The sequence below is a fragment of the Hyaena hyaena genome, unplaced genomic scaffold, assembly GCF_003009895.1.
Source record: "Hyaena hyaena isolate Hyena2069 unplaced genomic scaffold, ASM300989v1 scaffold_249, whole genome shotgun sequence".
NCBI classification, from domain to species: Eukaryota; Metazoa; Chordata; class Mammalia; order Carnivora; family Hyaenidae; genus Hyaena; species Hyaena hyaena.
Genome location: NW_024080880.1, coordinates 201,336 through 218,026, shown reverse-complemented (window position 1 = coordinate 218,026; position 16,691 = coordinate 201,336). Strand labels below are relative to the sequence as shown.

At 33.0% G+C, this 16,691-nt stretch overlaps 1 protein-coding gene across 1 annotated transcript in view; it reads right to left on the bottom strand.

Annotated features, from left to right (window-relative positions):
- Positions 1 to 16,691, bottom strand: part of GRIK2 (glutamate ionotropic receptor kainate type subunit 2) — a 397,494-nt gene that overhangs the window by 332,556 nt on the left and 48,247 nt on the right. Inside the window, exon 6 of the mRNA XM_039244665.1 lies at positions 14,911 to 15,084. Coding sequence (XP_039100596.1) covers positions 14,911 to 15,084 — 174 coding nt within the window. The remainder of the gene's footprint in view (positions 1 to 14,910; positions 15,085 to 16,691) is intronic.

Here is a 16,691-nt window from a genome sequence, read left to right as displayed (position 1 = left end):
AATATGTATAGATATTTTATATAGATAGATAAAATAGATGGCTTGGGTTTGCCAAGTTGTTCAATATAATCAACTTAGTTTTCATGGAAACAATTCTGTTTTACCCTTGTATTTCATTATTTTATGCAATATTTAATTGAATTCTGTCATTAATAAGTACAACAAGCATAAACTGGTTTTGGGAAGCAATATTACTGACCATTTTTAAGAATACACAGCTGTGAGAAAAAATACAGAAACATGATAGATGAGGCTGCTAGCAGTGAATTTTTCAGCTGCTATGGACATCAGTTAGTTTATTTTAATCAGTGCATAGATAGCTTTGGTTACTCTTATGAATTAGTTAAGGGAAGGTAGGTTAAAAGAGTTTTTTTAAAGTTTATTCATTTATTTTGAGAGTGATAGAGAGAAAGAGCATGAGCAGTGGGGGAGGGGCTAAGACAGATGGAGAGAGAATCCAAAGCCCCCCACACTGGAGTTGCAGACCAGAAGTGGGGCTCAAACTCACAAACCTGGAGATTATGACCTGAGCTGAAACCGAGAGTCCAGCACTTAACTGACTGAGCCCTCCAGGTACCCCAAGAGAGCTTCTACTGGTCCCTAAAATGTTAGCTGTCATTGTCTTGACTTGTTATGTTAATAAGTAGAAAACTTTATTTTTCTTCCATAGATTTTCTTAGTTTACAAATTTTCCACAGTATGTAACATCCATAAAATAAAATTTAAATATTCAAAATATTTGATATTTTTCAAAGTGATGAAATGAGTAACATCCAGATTTATCTTATTGTGATTTTGATTATTTCAAATATGCTTAAAATGAAATTGTAATCTAGCAGACTCTCAAATCTAGAAAACTATGCATGATTTTTGTCAGTTAAATTTATGTGCACCTTCCTTAGGGGCTGGAGAAGTTCATATTTTAAAGCTATTCCACTTATTTAAACCTATTTCACTTATTAATTTCCCTTTCCTCTTTGATAAAGTTAAAGGACTTGGAGAGAGAAATAAATATTTAAAGGCTGAGAATGGAGTCTGAGAAGTTGATTTTTAAAGGCAACATTTAGCAGGAGTAATATTTTCCTTGAAAGACAGCACCAGAATTTAAATGCACATTTCTTTTCTCAAGGCATATTCCCAAAACCCAAGACACATTTGGTGGAGCCTCAGGCTATGTGGGTACAAATGCTAAGGAACAAAGGCATTAAAAGATGCAGTAATTATTTAACTGATATTAATATTGCTTAAATTTTTTTCATTTTCAGGGTTACTTAGTGTAGGGGGCCAAACCAATTAGCTAGATCCTTTTCTATGAAGAGTTACAAACATACACCCATAGATTCTGGGATGTTTCCCTGTGTTTCTGAAAAGGAAACTGAGACATTACTGCAGTGAGAAACAATATTCCAGCCTCCAAGTTTTTACCAGATCCCTCTCCCTTAGGTATCATCATCTCAAAGCCTACAGTTCTGCAATCAGTGTCATCCCCTTTCCAAGTCACCTCCTCCAGGTGGTCCCATGTTTATTAAAAGCATTAGAGGGGGTCCCTGGGTGGCTCAGTCAGTTAAGCATTTGACTTTGGCTCAGGTTATGATCTCACGGTTCATGATTTCAAGCCCTGCATCGGGCTTGTTGTCAGTGCAGAACTTGCTTGGGATCCTCTGTCTTCTTGTCTCTTTGTCCTTCCCTGGCTCTAAAAATAAATAAATAAACCCATTTCTTTAAATTATTATTAAGAGCATTAGTGTCTTCCCAGTCACCTAACCTGGAAAGCTCAAAGGCCTGTCTTACCTCTTTATTCTCACTTTCCATTTCAAAAAATAGTCTTCCTGTTCAATCATTCTTTTGAGCACTATCTGTTCTACATCTAGTCGTTATTACTATACACTTAGATTACAGTTTCCTGCCTCCATTAGAGTGAGTCTAATGTACCTGTACAGCGTTCCCAGATGAAGCTTTCTGGGAGCAGGAAGCGCACACGTTATCAAATTAGAAAGGCCTTAGACATCAAGTTCACTTCCACCTTCTGATTTGAATGTCCTTGGACAACATACTAAACATATTGGAGCCTCACTTCCATCATTTATAAAGTGATAAATAAACGTAGCATTTTTGTGACAATCAGAGGTAGTGTAAGACAAGTATATCTTTATAGAAGTACTGCAAAGGGCATAATGTTTAGCAGAGTAGTAGCTACACGGTAAAGGGTGATATTACTTTTGTCACCTCCCATATTCTAGAACATTGAATAATGTCTTTCTGTTCTCTTCATTCAGCAGATCTTGCTGATCTCACCTAGTCTTATTCAAAATATCATTTTATGTTCAAGGTCATATTCAAGATCCAGCTCAATCACTACCTCCTCCCAAATTCCTTTTCCAATCACATCAAACTTTTAGATTCTTATAACACTGTAGAAGATATTCCCAGTACTTGTTGATGCTGGAATAGTTATAACAATAACAAAATTATTATTATTAATTTAGCTCTGTGTTGAAAGATAGAAGTACCAAATTGCCTTGGTATAAGTTTTCTTGTTCTGAATAGATCCACCAAAATGACCTTAATCATTTCTTTTATTATTTCTTTAATTATTCATTTAAGTAGATGTACACCAACACTGCACCAACTCTGTGGTAGCTGTAACAACAATGCATTTGGTTTTACAGAGACCACTCTTTCCTCCTTAGTACCAGGGGCTTGAAAATTCGTGGGAGGTGAGGGGATAAATTTGCAAAAGGGTTAACGAAACTCCTTGGAGAAAAACAACCAAGACCTAAATCCAGAATGTCTCCAGCTAAGAAAGCACACTTTAGGCAAGGCCTGAGACCACTTGGGAAGGGCTCCGTCTGCAAACAACCCGCGACTGATGTGGGGTTCCTGACTCAGCCACACAGGCACTATGGTTAGGTGTATACTTTTTTTTTTTAATGCTTTATTTATTTCTAGGAGAGAGAGAGACAGCATGAGCAGGGGAGGGTCAGAGAGAGAGGGAGTCACAGACTCTGAAACAGGCTCCAGGCTCTGAGCTGGCAGTCAGCACAGAGCCCGCCGCGGGGCTCGAACCCAAGAACAGCGAGATCATGACCTAAGCGAAAGTCGGGCGCTTAACCGACTAAGCCACCCAGGCGCCCCTGGGTAGGTGTATACTTATTGTGTAAACTAAAAACCTAGATACCTGAAAGCTGGAAGAGTGGGGATCCAGGCCAATTTGAGAATGAATTTGAACCTTAGCCCCAGTGCTGAGTGACCAGCCAGAACACGAGAGACAATTGGCAATCATAGTCTCTAACACCAGCGGCAACAGAAGCATGGGTACACAGAGATGACCATTTGACTACCACATTTTCAGCAGAAATACCAGGACCCCAAGTCTGGCAGCAGCTGCAGGACTTCAGTACCACTTTTCTGAGTGCTTCAAACATGATCACCGCTATGGAATTCTCCAGCTGGAAAATAGTATGTCTGAATGGAGCATCTTACAAGGGCCTGTAAGCCAACTGGCCTGATCCACCTGATCATGTCTCTAAAGTTCTTGAACTTATCACAGGATGATGGATTTTTTATCATGTCCAGTGAGGGAGCTGCAAACACAGATAACTGTTCTTCCTGTTAATTTGGGCACATAACATTCTCAAACTGTGATTTTATGTGAAATTGCAATTACATCCTAAACAAGAAGTGGGTAAACTCCCATTTAAACACACTGTTTTCTATATATATTCCTTACTACATACCAATGTTTTTTAAATTATTATTATTCAAGCTGTGTTTTACTTTTCTTAATAAACTGATAATTCATCATGTTTATATACATATATATATTTTCTTATTATCCATATAATCTAATACCACACATTGCATATAATAGATGTTCAATAAATATTTGGAGAATGAATTAATGAGTAACAATACCCAGGAATTTTTCATGAAGGATAGATTTGGTACCAGTTCAACATCTGTGTCTGTTTAATAACTTCGCTTTTCTCTTCTGGTTCAATTTGGTCACAGGGTATTCTGAAGATTAATGAATAAAATATTTATGAACTCTCTTAGAATGGCAAATGAAAGATCAACATAATATTTCCTCTCTGCATAATAAAGAAAGAGAATTCCTAATATCCTTTAGGCAAATTCACCTTAAAACTCTTCATTTCATTTTGTCTGAAATATTCTTTTGATTTATTAATGTGAATTTAAAGAGTTTAGGCTAAGCATATCTTGGATATTAGTGCATCAGAGTAGATCTTTGACCATTTCTTAAACCTTTATATCACAAAACTGCATAGGTTATACTTTTTTAAAGAATTGTCTTTATAATGTAAATATAATTACTTAGGTACGAGTGTCATGAAATTAACATCAACAATTTGATAGTAAAACTTGTGATGATACATGTTCATTCATTCAATTAACCTCAACCAGCACACCAAAGTAAACAACTACCTGATCTTATATTTTTTAAAGTAGTACTTACATAGTTGTATGCTTATTCAGTAGTCATATTTATATAAACAGGGTATCATAAGACTTTGGGAGTGATGAACTTTATTCTGAACAGAAATGTCACTTACACTAACATGCAAAAATCGTATTTGTCTTGAGGTAAGTGGATACCATTTTTGGAGGATTTTCTATTTGCTAGATACTGTCTTTGAGTAGTATAAAAGTTACATATTTAATCTTCACAACGACACTTTGGTGTAGGCATTACTATTTCCACTAAATAGATGAGGTACGTGATGCTCCGAGATGTTAAGTAATTAGCAGAAATTTACAAAAGAAATAATAAGTAGATTTCAGCTTCAATAGTCAGGTGATTCTGATTCCAAAGTATTTACTCCAAGATGGAAATAGACTTAACAGTCTTTGATATTTGACATAAAAAGGCCAAGCAAAAATCTAACCTTTAATTCTATGCCAACAAGTCATCTTTTTAATCTAAAAAGGAAGGGAGGAAATAAAATGACATATATCCAGAAGTTTCATAAACTTTTAACTAGAGTTAAAACCTGTTCAGTAGTGATATATCAGTCTAATTGCACATTTCAAATTATTGTGATTGGGCCTATTTTTAAAGAAGCATGCTAGATTCAAGTACTAAGTAGATTCTGTATGAATCTTCCTTAGCATCCTATGTCAATTAACCATCCAGCACGCGCACACACACACACACACACACACACACACACCTACTATGGTGCTAATGCATACAAGAGATAACAAATGATTTTGTAATAATATGACTGAATTATATTTTTAAAGTAATCTCTACCCCCAACATGAGGCTCGAACTCATGATCCTGAGGCTAATAGTTGCATGCAACTGAGCCAGCCAGGCACTTCCATGATTGGATTAATTAAACTATAAACACCATATCAAAATTTCTTCTATATTTGTAAGGCACAAGGAGTTTAAGAGGAGTCAATGATATAATTTATAATTATAAAAATCCAGGTAGGTTTCAATATCTTTATATGTTAATTCATTATCCCTTTCAATCTTTAGAACAACACACTAAAATTGATTATTTCTATTTGACAAGTGAGGCTCAAAGAGGTTAAGTAACTTGCCTGAAGTTACAGCATTAGAAATGGCTAAAAATGGGATTAAGATGCTGGCTTCTGATTCCTATTTATTAGTTTAATTTCTTTGGGAAGGAAATTGGTGTGAAACTTTAAACATTAAAGTTAAAGAAGCACTAAAGGTAACAGTTTTTTGCAGGTTTCTAATTCTTCATGCCTAACTTTTACTCTCTGGATGGTAAAGAACGACTTTATATTTGCTTCAGGCTATCGTACAAGGATCTTCCTGTATGTATAATCTACCTATTCTATGTATGTGCATCTATAAAATGAGGATTATAACTGCCCCATGATATTGTCATGAGGTAATAATAGTACTAGGATGCAGAAAGTGTTAAATGCATTTCACAGTTAGGTCATTGTATAGCAGAGACTGTCAATACAAAAGGAGCTATTTCAAAGTTTATATAAAAGTAATTATTTTAATCAAACTTCCTAGGCTATTATACATTCTAAGATTCTTAGTGTTCATACTCCATAAATGTGTATGTTCCTACTTCTAATAACAGAGTCAGATAAGTCTTGGACTCAAACAAGCAAGAGCATTTCTGTATTGGTAAGATATAGGCGTAGGTCATCTAAAAACAAAAAAAGAGGAAAATATCTACTGTTGTATATATCTATATAAAAAAGGTTACAATTGTTTATTATATATAATACAAATTTCATTATATAAACTATCCTTGACTTATCTGTAACATTTTCTAGCTATCTTAATTTTTAAATATAATTCTTCTGAAATTGAGCATGACAAAATAATCTACAATTTGTTATGTCACAGTAGCAAAGAAGGAAAATTTGTTAAAATTTCACAGGCATACTGAGTCTAAAATTAATAAAATCTACAACTAAATATGTTACATATTTAAACATAAATATTTCATAAATAGTTAGGTTACTATTTAATTTAAAATCTATCAAAATCTTATATATATTTAGTATACTGAGGTGATATATTATAAACCATAATTATCCTAATAACATTGCAGCCGTTAACATTGTCTTTCTAATAGATAAATCAGGATATGGCTTACCTTTTATAATATCTAAAAATAATATAAATATATGTAAATATTAATAATAAACATTGTATATATTTATATTATTTTTATATAAGACAGATACAAATATAATTATTTAAATGGAAACTATGTCAATATTTATTATTTAAAATTTTGGGGTGCCTGGCTCAGTCAGAAGAGCATACAACTCTTGAAATGAGGGTTTCAAGTTTGAGCTTCATGTTGGATGTAGATATTATAAATAAATAATAAAAATTAAAAATGGCCTGCCTGGGTGGCTCAGTGGGTTAAGCACCTGACTCTTGATTTTGGCTCAGGTCAGAATCTTACTTTTTCATGAATTCGAGCCTTCATGGACTCTCCTGACAACACGGAGCCTGCTTGAGATTCTTCTCTCTCTGCCCCTCCCCTGCTTGCACTCTGTCTCTCTCAAAATAAATAAATTAAAAAAAATTTTTTTAAATATTAAAACTTTATTTTATTTGAAGACTGTAGTGAGACCAAGGTATCTTTATCTGGTATTGCATTTCAATATCTTTAATATAAATTCCAAAATTATAAAAATAATAAATAAAATTCCTAAAATAAATTCCTAAAATTATGAATAAAATGGAATAATACAAAAAATAGTTTTGATAGTAATCATCACTAGTCTACTCCCCTGCAGTCCATACCTTATTTCTAAATACAGAAGGTAGCTTAGCTCCATATATTGTATTCTGAATGTGAACAAGTAGTCAAAAAATGTTTTGTGCATTGTAGAATAGATCTTCTCTCCTTTTTATTCTAGAAATATATCCAATGAAGAGAAAGTACTATTGTTTATAGCAATTGCTAATCTTCATTAGTCAGAATGTTTCTGTAGTCCATTATGAATTTGTATCTGAGTAATAATATTTTTTGTTATTTATATGCCTCAGTGCCATCTCTTCCTGTTTTCTAAATAATTTCAACCACTATTTCATTCTGGCTTTAACTATTCCAAATTCCTACATGTTAAATGTTACATGTCTATAATTGTCTATTAATTAAACAATATGTAAAAATTTTATCACAGCTTTTCTCCCATTGTTTCCCAATCCACTTTCCTCTAATTCAGGACAGCGAATATTATGTCAAAGTTGCTGTTAGCCCCTTTCTAACCAGAATGTCTGCTCTAGTGAAATAATCTATTGCTTATTTTCTTAGACACTCCATATTCCCTTTATAGTATACAGTATATTTGCTTTTCTTATACCATTTGTGATTGATTATACCTATATATAACTATATAGCTATTAAATATAAAATAAAAAGCTGGGGAAAGTTGTGAACAGAAATGTATTAATACATTACAAGTCTGTATTGTAAAGCACTTAGATTAGTGTTTTAATGGTAAAATTTGCTCTTGAGGATAAAAAGGGTAAAAATCTGATTCAGCCTTACTTTTTCTAAGTGAAAACTTTAAAAATTAGCCTAAAAATAACATGATTATGAAGGAAATGATTCATTGCAACCGCCATTTTTCACGTAAGGAACAATTACTTAAAATGGAAACACCAGCTCTTTACCAGCTTTAGATAAATGCTGATTATTTAATCTGTCAATGAGCAAAGGCAATTAAATGGAATGTTGTATGTTAATGAAACAATGGAGGTTGTTAGGTCATCTCAATTATTTATATTCAGATTTAACTTGCAGCCTAGTACATCATGGAAGATTATTAGGTATATAAAATGAAGAAATATAGTGCCATTCTGTTATTCATGCCACAAACTCCATATTCTTTTACTATTCATTAAATCAATCATATACAAATGTAATGAATGTTGTGCTTATGAGTTCATAACATACTCCAAAATATCTTATAAAAATATTTCTGCTATCTTGATTATAATATAGACTTCCAAATATTTCTTCTCTGGTAAATACAAGAATAAAACTAGCAGTTATATTGATAAATATTGTTAAATGTTACACATTTTTCAGCAAAATATTAAGAATCTATGCAAAACTACCAGTAAATATATGTTTGTCTCTTGCTATCACAAAATAGCATGGAAAACAAGGAATTTTAACAATAATTTGAAGGAAGACTTAGGAAACTAAAGCAATTAAAGAAACACAAAATTAGGAAGAAGTCAACATAGTTTGAATATGATTCTTTTACTGACAGAGATGTGAGATGTGATCAGTAAGACACTATCTTCTAATTTTGTCAGTTTCCTAATCTCTGTGAGGAAATAAATGCATTGTCTTCAGCATCAAATTTTGAATGCCTAGTATCAAGCCCAGAATACACAGCATACACACAATTAAAATTGATCAAAGAGAAAGCAATTAATTTATTATTTTGCTACTTTTTATTCCTTTGCTGTTTTAGTGGGATATAAGATAAAATCAACATTTTCAAAATGCCTTTATTGATTAAAAAATGAGGAGTTAGTTTGGTCCATTGTCTGGTAAAGTCTTATATTCTCTTTTCAACTGAATCAAAGAAAATAGCTCCAGCTAATTAAGCAGACAGCAGCCAAGACAGGCTTGTAGTTCTAGGAGTAAATGAATGCCTGCCTGGTCATACTTCATTTCTCTGTGGCTCTACTTTCTGAAGGTAAATCTTTGTACAGTAGCAGAGTGATCACTACTGCCCCCTTCATATATAAGTTAACTCCCTGCTGTGAACCGGGTATACATTTATCTTTAAAGTTAATCAAATGATGAAAGAAATTATAAAATTTTTGCGCTATTGTCTATTGTTATAAAGAAATAATTTTTAGGACACTGGAACTTAAATACATAAAGACTCACCTCTCTTATAAACATTTTCACTCTTTTGTAAAAGAGAAGGGAAACTACTTTTCTAACTCACTAAACTTTCACTATTTAATCAAAAATGTTTCTAAGCTTTTGCCTTTTAACATATTTTTCTAACAAGTATTTGATATTAGCCTAATTTTATTTTCTAAATGATTAGATATCTCAATAAAGTATAAGTATGCAAACTTACAAAAAGCTCCCCAGAGCATATGTGGGAAAACGAGAGAACCCTGTGATAGCTGTGACGAGAACACAGCTATCATGTGATTAGAATAAATTAACACACACATTTATTCAGTGAGCCAGTCCTTCCTTCATTATAAACATCCCCTTGCACCAAACACTTAGCTAGTACAGGGCATTCAAAGATAAGGAAACCTACTTCTTGCCTCCAAAGAGTTACAGTCTTTTGGAAAAGAGATGTGAAGACAAACAAAAGTATCAGAGCTAAATTTCAACATGGGATTAAACAAAATGTACATAAGTGAAATATCACAGGTAAAAAATCACAAAAACAGATGACCTGAAAATTAGAGCACAATGAGGAAGAGGCCATACATTCAGACAATGGGAGCATCCCGTTGAGAGATGAGGAGGACCCAGCACTGCGGTGAGATGGGTGCCTTCAAAGAGCAGGGAGCAGACAAAGAAAAGACTGGACAAGCAGCAGAAGCCAGATCATTGAGGGCCTTGCAGGTTTGGCTAATGAGTTGAAACTTCATCTAGTAAATGACAAGGAGTCATGAGCAATGTTCACACTAGAAAGAAGGTAAATGTAGGGGAGAGATATTAGGACTGGGACTTCAGTGAGGAGGCTATTACAAGAGGCAGAAGAGAGATCACGAGTTCTTAACTAAGGTGTGGGTCTAGTGGGGGAAAGAAAAAGATAGTGAAGAAAGATATGGGACAGTAGGTTTGACAGTGTTTGATGACGGTTTAGGTGTGAAGACAGGGGGAAGGAAATGGAGACAGTAGTTAGTATTTAGAGTTTGTATTTCCAAAATAGTAATCTTCCTATAGTAATCCAAATAATATAGCCAACCAACACAATCATTATTGATTTGTGTTTTAAATTAATATTATCAAGGAATATGTGTGGTGCTATACATCAACATAAGGAAAAATGGTACTTTTAAGCTACCAGATAAAAATAGGTCCATTAGTACTCATATGCATACTCATGATGGCGGTACTGGGAAAATCATCTTGGACATAGCTGTTTAAAACTAATGTAGAAACTAATTTGACAATAAACTATTAAAAAAATAAAAAAATAAAAAAAAACTAACCTTGAGGTATTTCTACTTGATTTCATTTTCCTGAATTGAGATTGCTGCAAACTCAATATATCAATAATAACTACAACCATTGTCAGCTCTGAGGGGTTCAAGAAAATGAATCCCTGTCCTTTGAGAACTGTGCTTACTTAGAGAAGGCAGATGTCTGGGCAGAAGACTGGAAACTATGTCATCTGACTAGCAATAAAGAACAGATCCACTTAGGGCACGTCCACACTCCTAGGAGCATGGAAACGTAAATACTCAGCAGAGAATGCACAATAGAGAAAGTTTTTTTCTTTTCATTTTTTAAATGTTTTTATTTCTTTCTGAGAGAGAAAGAGAGAGAGTATGAGCAGGGGAGGGTCAGAGAGGGAGGGAGACACAGAATCTGAAGCAGGCTCCAGGCTCTGAGCTAGCTGTCAGCTCAGAGCCCAGACACGGGGCTTGAACTCACTGACTGCAAGATCATGACCTGTACTGAAGTGGGATGCTTAACTCACTGAGCCACCCAGGCACCCAGAGAAAGGTTTTTATAGTAAGGGCTCACGTCTGGGGAGAAGTCTATCTAGCACATTGACTGGATGGCAGTGTGTGGGCATTGGAGGAAGTGTGAGAAAGGTGACATGAGTTTAAAAAACCAAAAACCTCTAATGTGTGAAGGGTTGGGCTTCCTTTTTCATATCCACCTTAAAGAGATTGGGCTTCGATGTACTGGGTGACTTGGTTTCTTGTCTGGGTTTGTAACAAATGAAGATAAACATTTTACTGAGCTGATGACATTAATATCTTTATTATGATGACCCCAAACTTTAGAAGAAAACACAACTACAGGAGAAATAGTCTTGTATTCAATAATCATTTAGCAGATAAACACTTGACCCAGGGGTCAATTAAGATGCTAACTCAATCAGAAAAATTCTTATGAATCCAATTCATTGTTTCCTTTTATAGTTCAACATGAAGAAAGAATTTGAAAGTCTAAGCACTATGATCTTACATACTGACAAATGACTATGATACTGATAATAATAGGTCTTGCTCTAAGCACTAGGGACTTTGCTGATAATCTCATTTCTTTATGGTACCATAGGGAGAAAAAAGAACAAGAGATATATAAACACTGAAATCTCATGAATTGACTGAAAGGAGCATTGCCAACACCACAATGCCAGGCTATAATTCTTTTCTTTTCTAACTAGGCTCCTCTTAATTTTCCCAACTCCACTCATGGTGGAAATAGCCTATTTATTTCCTTTTCTAAACATTTAATGAATGGAAAAATGCTTAAAATACGATATTAAATGAAAAAAATACTCATGCAAGTCATAAATATACATTTTTTATGCAGATCTTATACTGGTTTTATTTTTATAATAATCATACACTATTTATAATTAAGAATTAATGTATATAATTAAAATATTTTACATATCATATTTTATGTTACTATATAATCGTATATAATGAGAAGATTCTAAAAGTTATTATCATTTTCCAAAAGGGAATTTTTAAAAAGTAATCAATCTGTATCCATTTTGGAAGACATCTTTATTTTACAGCAAACTTCATGTCTACTTCCAAAATAGTTTCTTTTCCATGCTCTATTTATAAATATAATAAAATAAATAGCTGGTACACATTTTTAGGTAAGAAATATTGTTCCAAAAGGACTCACATAAGTACATTTATCTTCAGCTCACTCATTTAAAAAAGATTTTCATTTTTAAATCTCCAGTTTTTGGGTGAAATCTTTGTATTTGCAGCAACTTAAAAATATATAAATGAAAAGGCAATTATCTCTTATATGTGAACATTTTTGATTCTGTCTTATTTAGTATGCCACCTGGAGAGCATTTCACGACTATAGGAAATGTAAGAGTGTTGGCATTGAATATTCGTCTAAAGACTTCAAAATCCATAGCCTATACACAAGGCCTAGAATTTTCAATAAATAGGCTAATTTTCTCATTTTCTTACTGTGCATTTTCATTCTATCACTTATCCATTCCTACCAAATCACCAGCCAGCTCAGAAGGACAGAATTGAGAAAGCAGGGATTCATAGCTAGATTAAAAAAAAAAAAAAGAATCCAGAACTGTATTCCTCCTAACACCCTGTCTTTCTGTTCTATCTTCTGAAAGTTAATAAGATTAATTCTCTCCAAGAGACTCTGCCTTCCTGGACGACAGGAAATTAATACCCTTTCCTTTGTATTTATCTGTCTTCCAATAGTCCTTACAAGTTATTTACAAGTTAGAACTTTGTTTCAGAGGATGGCATGTAGAGTCATATAGGGAATCATATAGAAATATAGAGAATACCTAAGTAAAACTGGATAATTTTTCTGATTTTGATAGATAAAGCAGAACACCAATTCTTGGACATATTAGTAGAAGTCTTAGAGTTAAATGTTAAGTAAAAGTCTTAAAATTGCCATATTATCTATCGATTTACTTTCCTTAAAATATTCAAAAATGGCTTTGAGTAACAAATAATAAGATATCCATCCTGAAGTTTAAGAATGATAAAGTTAGCTAAAAGCCATATAGGGATGAAAATATGTTCGTGATTAAAAAGACAATAAAAAATTAGCATATATTTTAGTTTAAAAATAACATTATCTCATTAAGTTCCAAAAGTTTGACTCAACATCTTCAAACTGAGAAGAAAGCATAATATTTGTCATTTATTAAGGTTGTATTTATTTTTAAGGATATACTTTAGTGAAAAAATATCTTCATTTCAAAGTTATTTAGATATTTTCCTCCCAATAAAGTTTCTCAAATATATCTTAGGTTAATACCAAAATACTAGAATAAGTCAACTATCTCTATTTTTATATAAAAGAGTGATATTCTCCTTATATTATTTCTTTAAAAAAATAATGTGAATATAAGATATCTTCAAATTCTAGGAGGTTGTTTTTCTCAAAAAAAACAAACCCCTTTTTCCCCTTCAGAATTTTGGTACCATGAGGGTAATTAATGTTTTCATTCTCTATGAAGATCCTCAATTTGTATTGCTGAATATTCTTTTAAGGAAAAAATAATCACATTTTTACCTTTATTTTGCTACATTAAAAATACACTTTGAATCCCCTATTGAAGCAATTAATGGAAAAATTATAATCATAATAGAAAAAGCTTTTCCACACATCAGGATAGAGAGTGTTATGGTTATAAAATTTCCATTTAGGCTGACACTTAATAAAAGCAGGTTGTAATGACCTAGGAAATATACAGATTGCCAGAGTGCTTAGCTATTTCCCAAACTGTAGCTATTATTTGGTCTATAGAAAACAGATTTAATGAAAATGTATCAGACATTTATAATTTGTTTAAATAGAATAGTATAAAAATAGTGTATTATAAAGCTACCTGGTCTTATAAGGTAACCAGTACTTACATTTGGCTATTGAGCACTTGTGAGACTGGTCACAACCAGTCTGAATTAGTATGTATGGTGTCAAATACACAACAACTTTCAAAGACTTGGCAAAAGAAAATGAAAAATATCTGCCATAATTTTTCTATTATCTGTTCAAATAATAGTTTTTACTATAATCAACTAAATGACAAAAATGAGTAACAGTGATTTTTACTTTTGTTGTTTGTGTTTTTAACATAGCTATCAGAAAATTTTATATATGTGTCTTGCCTTAGATTTTCACTGACAGAAGTGGTACAAATAGCTAAACTTCTACAAGAATGCACCCTTCTTTACAGTTTATGTATAAATCCAGTTTCTAGGTATATTCAAGGACTTGAAAATAATAACTGTGATTATTGGTTGGTCTTGACCCTTAAAGAGTGAATAACTCAAAGGACATTTTAGTGTGATGTAGGTCGTCTATATGATATCAGAAACCAATATGATGAAGAATAATCATGTATGGGTAGTTAAGATCAAAGGATAACTATTAGGTTAACATCTTCTTTTCAGTCTCTAATTTATCCTATATATGACATCCATTAATCTTGGAGATATCTCTACATTGTAGGTATGCTAACTATAGTTGTAATGTCTTTTGAAATACTTGTATACAAGTACAAATTTGCCATATAAAATTAATTTAGAAAATTATAATAGAATTATTTGCAATTGTAATTCTGACAGCATGCCTTTAATGTCAACCAATTAAACCCAAGTTTGTATGCTGAAGACTTAATAATTTGTACAATATCACTTAAAAACACACAATCTGATGTTTAAGTGGAAATTCATACCGTCATAAATCCATCCAGCAAACCTGAATCGGGTTTCGGAGGTGCCTGCAACCGTTCCATTGACCACTTTTCAATGATGGAGGAGACTTGTGTATTTTCTGTATTTAATATTCTGAACCCTGTCATGTTAACACCACTGTATCGGTAGGGCTCTACATCAAGAGCAAAGAGGTCCTGAAAGACAAATTTCCTTGTGTTATTATCAACAGAGTATATTCACAAACATGTATAATTAAAGTAGTCGATTATTCTTACCTCCCTTAGAACAGTTAACACTATTTTAATTGTTTCACAAATTATATTAACTATCACCAATCACCAAGATTTAAATAGGTTATTTTCATGCTTTGCCAATGCAAATATATATATTCTGGATAAATATTTATGCATAAATCATCTTCTAATTCCACCAGTGAAACAACAGGCTTTTCTAAAACCTACACTTAAGATTTGCATAACTTGTCTTTTCCATTTAAGGATAGCTTGCCCTTAAATTTTATGCCTGAACATTTTATTTTTAACTGACTAGATTTTTTTTTTCTATGCTCTGCTTCCTTGACTGGTTATACAACTTTTGGTTTTGTCTTGTTTTTGTTTGTTTGTTTGTTTGACTGATTTTTAAGAAACAGTTTATGAAACATGGCTTCTAACAAAAATTATGTTAAAGCTGAGAGAAAAAAGTGAACAAAACTGGCGTTTTTGGTTGTGGGACCCTTGCAGTTCCTTTGTTTTATGCTCTATCCAATGAGTTCACCATAAGGAACACTTTGGATTTTGGCTGCCAGTTCCAGAAGGTAGTGAATGTTCTGGCTTTGCCTTTGGTTTTCCCGGGAGAGAGGGGACAAAGCATCCAGAAGAGCTGGATGTCACCATGAGAACCTGCAGCATGTGCCACCTTTGCTCTCTTTACAGCTGGCATTAATCCTTAGATCTTACAGACAATATTGGGAACCAGGGTAAGAATAATGCCATTGGTCCTACATGCACCCTGCCTTGAATTCATACAGCCAAATAGGACACAAAATAGGATTAAAATTTAGTGGAGAGCAGTTGATATTGATCTGAACTGTGCTCTGTGCTATGAAAAATATAAGGTATTTTTTTAGGTTTTTATTTTTCAACATTTGCAATCTAGCCAAGGACACACACACACACACACACACACACACACACACACACACACGGACAAAAGAGTAGAAGTGATAAGTGTAATGAGTCAGAAGCAAGATGGATAACTTTCAATTTTTAGAGTCAAAAATAACTCCATATCAGAGGGGACCTAAACTGCCATTAAAGAATGGCAAGGCTTTTGGTAGGCAAAAGGAAAAAGGATGTCATTCAAAGTGTCAGTAAAGGCACCAAAATTAGAAAACATAAAACCTATTCAGGAGACTGATCTAGATCAGTTTTTCTATAAAAGAGAATTCATGAAGGAAAATATCAACAAAAGAAAAAAGGAAAGTTAGGTTAAAATTAAATTTAAAAACAGCCTTCAATTATAGGCTAATGACTTCTATAATCCTAAATTCATTTTCCTTTTTTTTAATTTAGTTTTCCTTATTAAGGGATATTTTGATTTCTCTAAAATCTTATGATTATGGTGGAACTTAGTTATAACTGCATTGAAATAAAATTTGCTGATGAGTAAAGGCTTCTAGTCCCTCTCCTGCAGCCTATCATTAAGTTTCTTAGAGGCTGCAAGAAGTAGCCTGGTGGGAAGTAATATAGAGATACAGCAGAGTTAACCATAGTATTTGCCAGTAAAATACAAACCACTGTGT